At 49.3% G+C, this 14,689-nt stretch overlaps 6 protein-coding genes across 6 annotated transcripts; 2 read left to right on the forward strand and 4 right to left on the reverse strand.

Annotated features, from left to right (window-relative positions):
- Positions 1–227: 227 nt before the first annotated feature.
- LTR84_011645 (uncharacterized protein) lies at positions 228–1,223 on the forward strand (the record flags this gene model as incomplete). The annotated part of the gene is made up of 1 exon (XM_064855173.1): positions 228–1,223. One exon carries the CDS (start codon positions 228–230, stop codon positions 1,221–1,223), a length of 996 nt encoding a protein of 331 aa, XP_064708762.1.
- Positions 1,224–1,962: 739 nt separating this feature from the next.
- LTR84_011646 (uncharacterized protein) lies at positions 1,963–2,700 on the reverse strand (the record flags this gene model as incomplete). Its single annotated transcript, XM_064855174.1, has 1 exon — positions 1,963–2,700. The coding sequence occupies one exon, from the start codon at positions 2,698–2,700 to the stop codon at positions 1,963–1,965; it is 738 nt and encodes a 245-aa protein (XP_064708763.1).
- A 2,655-nt stretch (positions 2,701–5,355) lies between these two features.
- Positions 5,356–5,910, reverse strand: LTR84_011647 (uncharacterized protein; the record flags this gene model as incomplete). Its single annotated transcript, XM_064855175.1, has 1 exon — positions 5,356–5,910. The coding sequence occupies one exon, from the start codon at positions 5,908–5,910 to the stop codon at positions 5,356–5,358; it is 555 nt and encodes a 184-aa protein (XP_064708764.1).
- Positions 5,911–5,946: 36 nt separating this feature from the next.
- On the reverse strand, positions 5,947–7,464 carry LTR84_011648 (uncharacterized protein; the record flags this gene model as incomplete). Its single annotated transcript, XM_064855176.1, has 1 exon — positions 5,947–7,464. The coding sequence occupies one exon, from the start codon at positions 7,462–7,464 to the stop codon at positions 5,947–5,949; it is 1,518 nt and encodes a 505-aa protein (XP_064708765.1).
- Positions 7,465–8,693: 1,229 nt separating this feature from the next.
- LTR84_011649 (uncharacterized protein) lies at positions 8,694–12,068 on the reverse strand (the record flags this gene model as incomplete). The annotated part of the gene is made up of 1 exon (XM_064855177.1): positions 8,694–12,068. One exon carries the CDS (start codon positions 12,066–12,068, stop codon positions 8,694–8,696), a length of 3,375 nt encoding a protein of 1,124 aa, XP_064708766.1.
- An 895-nt stretch (positions 12,069–12,963) lies between these two features.
- On the forward strand, positions 12,964–14,075 carry LTR84_011650 (uncharacterized protein; the record flags this gene model as incomplete). The annotated part of the gene is made up of 4 exons (XM_064855178.1): positions 12,964–12,971; positions 13,062–13,801; positions 13,858–13,974; positions 14,041–14,075. The coding sequence occupies 4 exons, from the start codon at positions 12,964–12,966 to the stop codon at positions 14,073–14,075; spliced, it is 900 nt and encodes a 299-aa protein (XP_064708767.1).
- Positions 14,076–14,689: the final 614 nt, after the last annotated feature.

Here is a 14,689-nt window from a genome sequence, read left to right on the forward strand (position 1 = left end):
CTCTTGCCGCTCAATTGCACGTGAATCAATTGCACGTGAATGGGGTTCGGAATGACGGGCCTTGGGGATGTGGCTTGACGTCATTCAATGATGGCGCAGTTTGAGCCTTGAACTTTTTTCACCCGCCTCGAGACCCAAGGGCATCGCATTCCTTTCTGACGTGCTTCAATAGAACCGACTATTCATCCTCTCCATAGATCTTATCTGTGTTTAGTCTTCATCCCGAAATGTCAGAAACCCCTTCTTCGGTCACCTCCGAGCAAGTCGACCAAGCAGCCGACCACACTCAGTACCGTTTACGTGTTACGGCTGGACCAGAGCATGATCCTTCTACCCACAAGCTCGTCCCTGTGAATGCCTCGGAGACTCTCACATTCGAGAACGATCATCTTATTATCTCCCTTGCCGTACGCATACGACATTTCACCGGCTACCCGAATGACTCCCCGGAATCATCCCCCTATTTCGATCATGAGCTTCACCAGTCTGATCAATATTCCATAGCGTTCTCCTTCATACCCAAAGTCAACATTCCAGGCGGCGATCTAATATTTGGGAATGATTTCGATCGTCCCATAAGAGACAGGCTGCCCCCTGGTTTCAATCAGGCTTTCAGAATTGTCAAATGGTGGGTTGATCCTGGATTGGAAGGAGATGTCTACGCCGATAAGCCGTCTCTATTTGGCCCAGCTTTGAGCAGTTGGAATATCCTCAGGATTGGAGAAAAAGTTGTCGAAGAGGATCAACTACAAGACAAGAATGCTTGGAAGATTCCGAATGCAACATCCTTTCATGAAGTCGTGGTCGAAGAGGGAGCTGACGGCAGTGGAGAAGAGATCAGGGAAGAGTCAAGAATACCAGCTGATTCAGCCGGGAGGAAGAAACATTTCTTGACGCCCGCGAATCGCGACGGGTTCACGTTCGAAGCTGGGAGGCTGTACCAGTCTGATTTCGGAAACCCCTACCTTGACTTCAACGACTTCTCCCTCAAGCTTCCAGGTTTCAGCCTGAACGTGATCAAATATGTTGATTCAAAGACCCATGAGCTGCGCTATACGTTGAAAAACAAGTCAACGGAGGAAATCTATGCCGTCGTCTTGTTTACGCTTCTCTTTGGCGATGAGTTGGAAGAGGTCAAGAAAGAGTTGGGCGACGGCAATGTTCCTGCCAAATCAGATGATTCTGTACCGGATTCACCTCCGGATGACGACGACCTGGACTGAACTGGAATCTGAAGTATCCAGCTTTTTCTCCAACCTAAAAGGAGGTTACTGGAACGAAATGACGGTGCGATGATGATGAGTCTCCTTCCATGCAAAGACTCTCCCGGCCCGCATCCCCGCGGACGATCATTTAGCGACAAGGTCTAAACTTCCATCGAGAAGTATTTCAAGTCCGATCACACCGCCAACAAGATCCAAGCACCTGGCAAACTATGCATTGAAACTTCTCCGCTCATCTTCCAGCACGAATCGCGTACTTTCCTCCTCCCCGTCTTCTCCCGGTTCATGTCGAGGATGTCAAGCAAGATTCATAGACGATAGCAAGCATGCCATTGATTCGCGAATGCGCACTCTTTCAAGCGACGGCTTCAATAGATCGGAGTTGGATGAGTCGCCCTTAGACTTTCAAGCAGGGCGTCGATCGATATTATGTAGAGCAACGAGATCAAATACAAGCACGTCAAGTGCAGATTATTGCCAATGTGACGATGTTTTTGGGACCAGAGCTTTCTCCATATACTTCAATAAAATCGTTCATTTCACAACTCTCTAACTAAAAGCACCTATCCCGTGATAGTCCAAGACAGACCGTGAGGGACGGTATAAGAACCTTGACTATGCAAAAACTATATTGTACATTCGTCCTGCGCGACACATACAGGTGTCCGCGTTACCCTTCCTGAGGCCGACATTTCATCGCCCAGTTCAAGAGAACACCACCGGCCCCAAGCTCTCCCCACTACGGATCAGAAGAGAAAGCCCAGTACTGCGCGGCATACTCGACACTGATGTCCTTGGGCTGGCCAGCACACGTAGCAGGCGCGACGCCACCGACGGTGTTGAGACGGTAGATCGACTGGATGGGTCCTTCGCTGCCGGCGGCACGCGTGAGGAACAACCACGGCACGTCACTGGCAGCATTGGGGGCGGGAGAGCGGGCGCCGACGGTGACGAGGCCGAGGCCGAGATCCTCATCACCGGACTCGCGGAAGTCGAACGTGGGCGTCTTGGCGGCGTTGAAGAAGTGGAAGCCCGCGCGCTCGATGGGCTGGGCGCCGCAGACCAGGTCGTCGAGTGGGTCGGCGGGGAGGGGGAGCTTGAATGCCTCGCCCGGCAGTGCGGCGAGCAGGTCTGGGTCTTGCACGGCGATGCATGACGCGTAGTACAGCGTCGCGATGGCGCCGGTGGCGACGGGCGCGGCCGATGAGTCGTTCCCTGCGCACGTATAGTTCTGCACCCCGCGTCCGATAATCACGGCTGCCAGCCACTGGTCTTCACCTGGCGATGGCAGCGCTGGGTTGGCCACGGGGAGCACTACGTCGTCAAGCCCCGCGAGATCGCATTCTGCCGGGATTTGACGCCGGCCGTGCGTGTTGGTCGAGAACAGAGCACGAGTCTGCTGGCGTGTCACGGCTGGGGCGGCTAGTGTGGTGCTGGCGATCGCCAGGATGGTGGTGAAAAGATGGCCGGCCTTCATTGTTGTTGATATCGATATTGATGGTGATGATGAGCTGGAATTGCTTTTGGTGTATGTTCAAATGTTGATGATATAGGGGAACAATGTAGATGGGGCAGCACCAGGCCGAAAACGAGACGCAAGACAGCACACAAGACTGAGCAAAATAAACGAACGACTGCGTTGGAGTGAACGATTGAATTGACTGAAGAACAAGCCTCTCGAGATAGAATGCATGCTGGTGTCGCACGTTCTTATACTTTTCTGTCGTCACCTGGACCATACTCAAATGCGCCATCACAAGTCGGGTTACCGAAGTTCAGTCGTGTATGCAAAGCCAGGAGCCAGAACCAGGAACGCAACTTCGTGGTAGTTGGCCTAAGGACTTCGCAACCAGAGACATGGGTACAACGAGTATACTTCGTACTGCTATAGTGCAATTAGACTTTTCTCCAGTTTAACCCTTGGTTCATGCAAGAATGACTCCGTGCAGAGGCTTCGCCAGAAGCTTATGATCAGTGTGATGTTTCAGCTGCACGGCGGAGAGAATGAACTCAGTGTCCGCGACTGAATCTCGACTAGACCAGTGAAAGACCTCATCGGAAAACTGAATAGTCCGTACCGAGTATGCTCTGAGCTCCTGATCCCGTTGAGCTGGACCGAAGACTGGGAGTCCTTTCCTGCCGAGTTGTGCAGTTGCGATGGATACTGCTCCAGCTAGGCCAAATTATGCGATGGGGTATCCCTAAATCTCATACTCCTCAACGCTGAATGGTGAGCAGCCAAGGAATTGAATGGAGCAGATAATACGCAAACCATAGCCCTAGTCAGTACCGAGTGACGAGCTAGAGCCTCATTGTCTCTGGTCAAGGAGGCTTCCTTGCTTGTTAAGGAACGGGGGATGCACATACAGTAGCTGGTCATAGGGGGACGGTGGAGTTCTCATGGGAAGTTTGGGATCATTTCCTCCGTTTTCAAGATGTCCATCCCATTTATCCTTTTTGTCTCTAACGGTTAGTGTCAGAGAATGAACACTGACGTGCAAGGATGATCCCGATGTTCTTGCCTTGCCATGATCCGCATGAAAGAGCCAGGCAGTCAGTAAAGCGTGCATGTTAAGGCAGCCCATAACGTGTCTAACTAGATTTAAAGAAGGCAAGATATGGTCGTAAGCTTGCGAGGCTAAGCACTTACGCAGTAGGACTCGAAAGGAGGGAGCTCGCAGTGCCTAAGATGTGGATTCGTTTCAGGTGGTTGAAGCCCTGGACTGAAAATAGTGAGATGAGATGACTGCTAGGTGCATATTTACCTGGAGAACTTCAAGGGGACTTAGGCTCGAGGTTGTTCCTTCCGGCGCGCGGCAGGTCTAGCCGCGGGAGAATAACGGTAGGCGCGGGGCTAAGGCTGAAACAGCGCCGGGGTTGGACTCCAGGGCTTTCAACGTTGGGGATTGATCGGCGGATCCTCGACGCTGGTTCATGCCTAAAGGGCTTCTAGACTTTATCCAGGAAGGACTGCATAGCTCCTTGTCCTCGTTTGTCTGAGGATTATCTGTGAACAGCCTGCCTGATGTACCATGATGAACTCAACAATAGGGCGAGACTTGGGAGAAGATGCTTCCACTTCCTCCCTCGAGGGCATGATGTCTCTCATCGAAATCATCTAACCGAAATCAAGACTTCACAATCATCTTGTAGACTCCATATTTATATGCACGTTCTGAAACCCGCGCCGAAAGCAATCCCACTTCGTTGAACTTGAATATTCATGTCTACGGATACTCGTATGCTCATTTTCTAAGACTCTGACTCCTTATCCTTTGCCCCATGTTCTTGGAGATGCTGATTTATGTAGAACTTCTCCAGTGGAAGGACGACAGTGACGCCTCGAGTCCCATAGGCGTCTGCGGGTTCAAGCGATAGAAAGCGGGAGCACCGTGGAGCATCTACGGATACTCTGGTAATTGATCAAAGCGCAAGGCTGCAGTAATATCTGAGACTCCCGAGCCCGCCTAACCAAGGCTGGTACTTGGACTCCTGGCTGCAATCCGCACGTTTCCGTGGTCAGGATCACAGGGGATTGATGTTCATCAGAATATTCTTGGTTCCTATGTAACGCACTACTAGCGAGAACAATGTACTAGCGAGACAGTGGTGTTTCAAGGCCACATACCAACCAATTTACTGTGTTTGTCACCAAATGAACTATTTGGGCCTGTCTTCATTGCCATTGAGCACTTAGCGACGGAGGGACTATCCCAGAGGCAAGTTCAAGCGATCGAAGCATACTCTTGGCTGTATGGTCTAACAGCATATACTGGAGTGTCTATGGTTGAGCAACACCGAAGAGACAGAAAGTATACGTTTTTTTATTTATCATGGCATTGTCACTGCTATGGACCAATCTACTTTCCAGACTGGCTGCAGTTGAAGCACCATACTGTCCTGTGCTGTTGGAGCAGGTGTTTTGACATTGCGTTGGGACTTCTGTTGCGGTCCTCTGTCTTTTGCTTGTTCCATCCAAGCATTGCAAACACATCACAAGAAGCTAAGTTGGTCGGCTGAACAAATACCTGTAGAAACGACGATTTGCTCCGACTACCTCCACCTAACTAAGCGAGTTTGCGTCGAATTATCGTGAAGTCAGTCTCTCGACCAACGTGCATCCACGATCCACCTAAGTTGCCGGAGCTCTACCTCTCTGTTCAACTTCATCACCTTCAAAAGCGTGATTTGTACCCCTCGCCACCAATTCCACGTCTTGGGAGGGCTGGCGGTTGACTCTCCACTCCTCAGGCAACCCCGCGCCGTCATACCATTCGAAGTATCCTTTCCAGACTTTGAACGCGAACATGGTCGCACTGAGGACGAGAGCCAGTATTGAAAAGAGAAAGACGACCACAAAACTCCACGCAAATGTGTCGCGGATCGCGAGGATGAGTGCATGGAAAGTGCTCGCCGAGGTACTATCACGGACGAAAGTGTAACCAAGCAAGGCAACCAAAGAATCTTCTTTGTTCGGATTCATTGGGGCGTTCTGGATGAAAGGGTCTTTTAGCTGATGTTGAAGGATCTGAAGAGTCCATCGTGGTCCCAGATGCATGAAAATGCTGCCGGCACTGGTCAAAGCAACTGCAGAACCAAGGGATGATGCCAAGAGGATGAAGCAACGATTATGGAATGGATGGCGAACGACTCCATTTTGAAGGCTTCTTGGCTGGAATAGATCCATGATCTGATGAGAGATAGGTAACGTTACTGCAGACCACTAGCCTATGCAAGCAAGCGAAAACTGTCTCCCCAGAAGTGGAAGTCCTGTTTGACTCGAGAAGTAAGAATTTCCATCGACAAAGAGGAGCACCGTGCCGACTAGGAGGAATGAGGATGTAACCACGCTCCAGATCGTGTAGCTGGGAAGAATTGGGTATGATGTCACTAAGCCACTGCCAATGTAGACTGGGACAAGTAGCATTGGAACAAAATGTGGACCAGTAAGATACAGGAAGAAGTAGAGCGCAGTGCCTACGGCTGAGGATTCTGCTCGGGTAAGCATCTGGTAGAGTATGCCCCAGAGAAGTGTGGTGTTGAGAATGCCTGAGAATAGGAAGATCAAGCCGAACAAAATGGTTGTTTTGAAGTGTCGAACGTAGTACATGGGAAACACACGTAGAGAAGAATGTGTACCCAGGCTGAAAGACTGCTGGATGGTGAAAACAAAGATGAGAAGGCCACTGACAGCCAATGGGATGTAGATGTGTTTGCCTGACCAAGGTGTCCACGTTCCAGCAAGATTGAGTGTAATAAAGAGTGCGAGAATCCCAGCAACACTGAGAAAGGCACCAATCAGGTCAATCTGTGCAGCAAAGGATCGCCAGGTGTTCTGGAGCGGACGGTTTGCTTCTGCAGTAGGAAGACGTAGTCGACTGGGAAGTGCATACACTAGGCCAATGAAGAGGATTGATGTCAAGATGAAGATGGAATAGAAACCCCACTTCCAGAAATTCTCTCGATGAGCGAATGCGGCACCAAAGAATGGTCCCAGGACCAGTCCCAAGCCAGTGCTGACCGAGATGAAAAAGTCACGCCGTGCTTTGTCTGTGAATGTGCCATCATGATCAAGGAAAATCATTGCCCCAAGTTGCTGTCCTGCAGTGCCGGCTCCAAGAAGGATCCTAGCGTAGAACACAAAGATCATGTTGGGTGCAAAGCCAGAAGAGATCATGCCGATGAGAGTCAGAACTGAAAAGACAGCATAGACGGATGCGAAAGGGTAGAGGGCATAGAATTGACCCGCCATAAGGACAGTTGCTGCTGCTCCGATGCTTGGACCGGCCAAGGCCCATTGGAAGCCTTCGACATCGAGGTCAACAATCATCACGGGCAACATTGGTGCGAGCATCGTGTCAGCAACAGTGCAGACCAAGTTGATGGAGGCTAGAAGCATGGAGATGACGATCCATCGCTTATTGCGAGGAGGTGTTGCTGAAACATCTGGATTGGAGTCGTGGAGGGTTGTTGTAGAGAAGAGATTTCTGGCGAACTGAGAGGTTGCCGAGACGGTTGCTTGGTAGAATTGACTGGCATCTCCGAAGACGGGAGAGCTGGTTGAACTGGTGCCTTGACGAGGTACAACCTCGACGGTGACAGAGTTGTCGACACGTATGATGCCGTTGGAGGTGTTTGAAGCAGGAGCGTTTGAAGATCCGCGGCTGCCAGGGAGAGAAGGGGAGCTGATCATCTCACTTGAACGATCATCTCGAACTCGAGTCTTTGGAGAGATCGACATGCTGTAGGTTTATCAGCCATCATTGATCTTGGAGAGTAAGAACGAGATATACTTACGTTGCAGAGAGGAGGAGGGATGGTGGTAGTGGTCGTGATGGATGTGGGTGACGAAAGTGAAAACGGTCTCGCTGCTTTAAGATGAGGATTTGTTAAGGGGTTCCGCCTGGTGGGCATCGGCGAACAACGCCAAGATTTGAACATCGATGAGGTCAGCGTAGCAGTGAAGGACAATGGCATTCAAGTTCATTCATGTGAAGTGATCGCTGATCACGGTGCGTATGCCTTACCCAACACCTCCTGTCACTTATACTGCGGCCGGACGATCATCAGTCTCAACACCCCTTCGATGTTCACGGGGTGTCCTGATCCTGAGCGGAGGATACTCACTCTTTAGGCGTACGATATCTTCAATGACTCTGGCTGTTCTTTGCCGTGATTAGCCTTTCAATGCCAAGGTCAACTGTTAACCTCCAGGCAACTACCCGCCATCCGCTAGGCTTGACCAATCATCGACCGCTGAGTGCAATGCTGCCTGGAAGTTTATTTGCACAGCGGCAGACGCCGAGCCATGACTTTTCAGTTATAAAGTCTGAAATTGTGTGGTGAGTCGGCATCAATCTCAACACAACTCAGTCTTTGCATCCAGAAGACACCCGCCTCGAACCCAAAAAGCTAGGCAGTCAACATGGCTTCGGTGGTCCCCTCAAACTCAACCATTGATGAGCCACTCAAAGGTGGCTGCTATTGCGGAACCATCACATACATCATGAAAGCCTCACCAATATTTGTGAATTGCTGCCACTGCCGCAACTGTCAGCAGCTTTCCGGGTCGGCATTTGCAATCAACATCATGATTGAAGCAAGCAATCTTGAAATCACTTCAACCACTCAACCCCAGAGCGTCACGGACGACAAAAAGCAAGCGGCACAGGGAGATGATCAACCTAAAGGAGGTGGAGGAACAAGATGTCCAAACCCAAGATGCGCCACATTGATGTGGGGAACGCATCCCTTTTTCAAAGACAAGATCATTTTTCTGAGAGCAGGCACGCTCACTGAAAGCGAAAGAATCGTCCCTGATGCTCATTTCTTTGTTCGGAGTAAGCATCCCTGGATCAACATTCCGGAAGGTGTGAAGCAATTTGACACAGTGGGGGGAAAGAACGACCCGCCACTCTTTGGTCCAGAAGGCAAGAGAAGGATGGACGAAGCAACAGCAGGTGCTTAATATCATGCCTTTCCTGGATTATCCTCGTGTTGCCCTTTACTCTGTCCTTTCGAAGATACAAGGAGTTTTCCAACATTACTCTTTTCTTGCAATACTGATGCAGCTTTGACTTTCTGAATGATACTGTCATGACCGCTTTTTTTCGCTTTCATGGATGCTGTCTCGTCTTCCTCATCATACATGTCCACTGAAGCCCCATGTTTGAGGAGGATATCAACAATGGGCTCAAATCCCAGGTATACTGCTTGATTGATCGGAATTTTGTTGGAGCCAGTATAACTTGCTGCTGCCCCATGATCAAGGAGTGTCTGAACAATGTCCGCTCTTCCACGATTGATGGCTTCGCAGATCGCGAAATTCCCGCGATATTCGCGATTAATCTCCGCATTGTTTTCCAACAACATGTTGACAACCTCGATATTGCCAGCCGATATTGCCTCAACCAGCGGAATCTTGCCCATCGCTGATTGATTGGCATTGGCACCGATTTGTAGGAGCAGCTGCACAATTTCCACTTGTTCTTGCTGAATCGCCAAGATCAAGTGGACCGCTCGGTGGATCTCACCATTCTCAATCAAGAGTTTTGCTGTTGAGAAATGATGACCTTTGATCGCGGACTCCAGAGCGACACCCGAAAATCTAGCAAAAGGGTCCTGCTGGGTAGTCTTCCGGTACCTTTGGATGTAGCCCATAATTTTTTCGTCAAGGCCATGGTGGGATAAAGCAATGATCACCTTATCAAGTTCTTCATCTTTCGGTTCTTCCCCCTGGTCTAACAAAGCACACAACCCTGAATGGTCATCAAGCGCACAGAAGTCTAGCTCAGTCATTTCCCACTCCATTAATAGTTTGTCTGCAAGCCGGTCCAGCTGTTGTCTGCTCGTGAATGCTGTAGCATTCACGGACATCCAATTACGCATGGTGGTGACCAGACTAATTCTTGTCAACAGCTCACCATCTGTATTTGGCACAGTTTCAAATCCATTCGAAAGAGAGAGAGATCCTTCTTCCAGATGTTTGAATATGTACTTCATTACATAAGTCAAGAGCGGGGTCTGAACCCATGTACGGCCAGCCTCAACCAATGTGGGAGTATGAGCAAAGAATCTCTTCGGCCGAAGCAGCACACATCGCATCTCCAATGTGGATAAGATTCGTGCACACGCACAATATATCTCCAAGTGGGCGACTTGCCGGAGATCATGGTCTCCAGTGGGTTTCATAAAATGACGAAGTCCTTCGTCCAGGAGAAACTTCGAAGCCGATTCGTGGATAGGTTGAACGATGGATTTTGCTCGCTGGGCCGAATCGGTGGTCAACACCTCAAGAAGCCCACCAGAGACCTCTGTCACAAACAAATTGAACTTATCTGCGCCGGCACTATGAGTTTCGAAATGTTTCAGCGTGCTTGGGCACCTCTTCCCCATAAATTCCATCATAACCCTCAGAGATTCAACTTCTAAAGGTTCCAGTGCAAACAATACGCAACTTATCATTGCTAAACCATCTTCATTGAGATCTGGATCCAGTGTCGCCAGAATGTTCCTATACAATTCATTCAGCTCGGTGGGCATGTCATCGATCATCCTGCTAATCTTCGGGATTGGAAACCCCTTATCGGCGAGTTTCTTGATTTTGTCAACCACAAGTACGCTCCAAAGGAACACTCCGTTGGCTTTAGCCACAACCTGCTGTTCGAAATGCTCTAGTAGATGATCGCTTCCGGCAAGATGCCGTTGTACCCATAATTTGATATCGGCTGAGTTCATCTGTTCCACCAAGATTTGAAAGTGATGCTCAACACTGACATGACGATAATGGCGACTCGACCAACATATTCGAAGTATCTTGCCATAGGTGATAGCATCGGAAGAGCACCAACTGAAGAAATTGATGATCGACCGGATTTCATCCTCATTGCATTCATCGAGCGCATCAATGAATATTTCGACAGGTGTCTTGCCTCCATTCATAATTACGTCGTGAAGGAGTTCACGAAGTTCAGGAAGACTCCATACCACATTTGCCTTCCCGGATTGTCGCTTCTTGAGCTTGTATTTTTCAATGAGAATGGTACTCAGTTGTGGAAAGTTCATGACAACTTGGTGGAGGAGAGCCTTGAAAAGACCATATGAGTTCTTTTCTTCTGTCCCCCCTCGAGCGTTAAAGAAAAATCCAACTCGACACGCTTCGGCGGGCGTGTTCTGGAAAATGTGCTTGATTATGGTCGACTTCCCAGAGCCTACCTTGCCTTTGATCCAGAGAAGTCCATGAGATTCTTCCAATCGTCGGTGCGATGCCCAGTCTTTGTAAGAAGGGTGATCTGCGATCCATTGACATGTACCCCTCTCAGCTGGTTCAATGGCAGCCAATCGTACTCCCATATCAGCCGATGCCAGTGATTCAACAAGGCCATCAGTTTCAACACTGCTTGAAGTATTGAGGCGTTTATCTATCCACATATTCAGGCTTCCAACAATGTGCTTGTAGCCAGGATCGTCTTGGTTCTTGAACCTGGCGATGTTTCGATGGTCTGCGTGAATTGAAACGTTGTTGAACCCAGATATGGTACCCGAATCCTTATCAACAATCTTGATGCGCCCTCGAAGTGGTAGAACTTCATAAAAACATGCGATCTTGATGGAGCGATGTTCAGCTTGTCGTCTGATAAGCATGGAGAGAAAGTCGTTGTGAATGCGATTCAACACTTCGGAGTTGCTTTCGAGAAGGGACAGAAGGCTGACATCTGCTCCTTTGACCACACCGAGTAGGTTTGCTGAAGTTTTCGCCCACTTGGCCAGCCAACTGCCTCCATGCGGAGTTGCAATGAATACTATCCCCCTGACATGGTCAAAGATAGCACGCAGGTGTGCTTCAGTATTACTCTGTGCCAGCCTCAAAGCATCTTTGCAAAGAATACCACCAAGACTGTGAGCCACGATAATAAGAGGGCGCTTAGAGGATATTGAGTCCATCCTTTCATTTGCTAAACAATTCAAGAAATCATTGGCGTGATGGGCAATGTCAATGCTTGCCACGTGATTACGTGCACGAACGACGTAGGCATCATATCCAAAGGTCAGAATTCGCGCGTCTGGCAGACTTCGCGGCAAGATGTCTCTAGGCCAGCAAACACCATTGGTAGGATGCGTCCACGTCCGTTCGCGATCACCTGTCAAGCCATGGACAAATATAATGTCGATATCAGGATGTTCAGGTTCGTAGAAGACCTTGATGCCGCTTGGGAAATGAGCATCTTGAGCAGTCTGTACACTGCTCAAGGATGCAAGCTCCGAAATGTCAGACGATCCTGATTTGGATCCGAATGTCGAGATTCTCTTGATCAGCTTGGTTTTAGACTCCCAGAGCCGATCCATTGTTCGCTGCTTTGAGGAGCATTCTGGTGGTTGAGCTGATCACTTGCTATTGTCCCTCCTGTTCAGCCCAGGAAATGAGCACGAACGAACCAGGTCGAGCTCGAGAGACACTCAATTTCGTTCGACGGCGAGAACTTCCCTCTCAGCGCATCAGGCATCTGGGGATTTGATGCACTGTTCTTATCGGTGGTATTGACGATGAGCCTGTTCGGTAGCTTGACTTGTCTGCCTGACGAGGCTAGTCCAACTCAGTCTTTTCGCCCCCATTGTTGTTCCACTAGTTCCAAACATGTGCCGAGCCTTTGGAGGGGTTGCGATATCGACCAGACTTTGATCGAAGAACAGCTGTTGGGTCTTCTTCATCGCGGATTGCTTCTGAATACATGTATGAACAATATCTGCGACTACTTCAACATTTGCGGTTGCTTTATCCAGTAATCCAGCTTATGTGGTAATGATTAAGAATGCGGAGGTAGAGCCTTGGATCACGTGAGAATCATGATATCAACAACTTCAACTCTTGTCTTCTCCGCCATCAATTTGCAATAATCAACATTACAAAGCAGCAACTAAGGCTCTAGATGCCGAGCAATGTGCAAAATACCTGGCATCAGCTCGTTCTTGCCGCAGTAACCCTATCTGAATAAGATACATCGTCGAGTTGCGCATTTTAAGAACGTGGCCTTCATCGAGCGGCGCGATAGCTGTCGTATTCTCTCTGAATGATTGCTAGAGTTGATTTTAGAGCATGTCACAAAGAATTATAAGGCAGCGCGTATCGGTAGCGTGCACAACATGCAGAATACGGAGAAGTCGGGTGGGCCTCACGCTCAATTTGCAAGGCTTGGTTTGCTGAAATGTGACAGTGCGATGGGCAACTGCCAGAGTGTGGTACATGCCTGCGTGCAAGCAAACCATGCGAATATCCGCATGAGACAGAGAAGCGCAAGTATGACCGCCTACAATCCCTATCTTCTCGCACTAATGCCACAGACCACCGACGAAACGCTATGTTGAAGCCCTGCATGCGCGTATCCTATCCTTGGAACGACAGCTGCACGCCTATCAACAGCAAGATGGTTCATCAGGTGATTTAGCCTCTGCGTCTATTCCCGTAACAGATTATCCACAACTCCTACACTTGGAAGCCGATTACCATGAGAATGCAGTCGCCCACGATCGTGGTCTGGTAGATGATCTGACGGAGATTGCGGGTCAACTAGAAATCGCCGAGGATGGCCAGCTACGCTATTTTGGCGCTCCTAGTTATTTCAACTTACTTCGAAGCAATGCCTACGGCTCGCCGACGGAATTCGAGCAAACCCTTTATGGCGTCGAGCCAGCATTTTCGTGCGACTCGATCGATGTCGAACTTTCCCCTGAAATTCAAACACATCTTCTGGATATGTACTGGAAGTGGCAAAATCCATGGCAGTATCTAGTGCACCGTACAGCTTTCGGGAGAGCTATAGCCAGAGGAACATATGATGAGTATTGTACGCCACTTCTCTTGCGTTGCGTGCTCGCTTTGGCGGCGCGATACTGTGATCACTCCGATACTCGGCTGGACGCGCAGGACTCGAACACTGCAGGTGATTTATTGGCTGCTCAAGCCAAAGAGATCCTGAGTGCCGAGATAGAGCATCCCTCTACATCAACTGCCGCGGCCTTGGCTCTATTGGCCCTCCGAGAGATGTCGGTGAATAAGGAGAGTTTGGGGTGGATCTACATTGGTAATTGACAGCCATTTTGATCTCTGTGGAATTTTCTAACGCGAAGATCAACACAGGCATCTCTGTGCGCATAGCATACAATTTAGGTCTTAATATGGACTGTCAGACTTGGGTCAATCAGCAGAAGATCTCCGAGGAGGAGGCAGAGATACGCAGAATCACCTGGTGGGGCTGTTATCTCTTGGAAAAGTTCTGTCGATCCTCTCGCCCGCCTTTCTAATACTAATACTGTCATGCAGGCTTTTCAACATCGGCCTCGGGCGGCCAAGCATGATTCACGAGAGAGATATAACGGCCGAAAAGCCGTCACTGCTCAAAGAACAAGAGTTTGTCTCTTGGCTATCGGATGATTTCGAGCTTTCGCCCGATTTCTCTGTATCTCGTTCCGTCACAAACCATCGCTACATGACGAAGATTTTCCAGACGGCCTGCCCTGTTCTGGACGATATGTATCTTATGCACCTTCGTCTGTTGTCAAAGAACTCGCTGATAACTTAAACAGATATAGCCCGAGCAGTGATCTTTCATTGTTGGCAAAAGAAGAGATGTCTGCGAAGACATACCTGGTGCTCACAGAGCTTTATTCAAAGTTGCCTGGCTTTCTTAAGTTACCACCGTCAGCCAAAACACCCCGTCCAGCACACATATACTCACTCCAGTAAGTCTACTGGAACAAATACCATCGGAGTTACGTCCTGATACAAGGTCATCGTAGCTTACAATACCATACGGTACTTATCTTACTGCATCGGCCATTCCTTCGTCGGCGAGAGCCGAACTGTTCCATGAGCACGCTGCCTTGTTCCCACAACCAAATCTGCACATCTTCCGCTGAAGCAATCTCCAACATTGTTAGGGCTTATCGGTATAACTTCACTCTGGTAAGCG

This window comes from Exophiala bonariae (assembly GCF_035927105.1).
Source record: "Exophiala bonariae strain CCFEE 5792 chromosome Unknown scaffold_6, whole genome shotgun sequence".
Classification (NCBI taxonomy): Eukaryota; Fungi; Ascomycota; class Eurotiomycetes; order Chaetothyriales; family Herpotrichiellaceae; genus Exophiala; species Exophiala bonariae.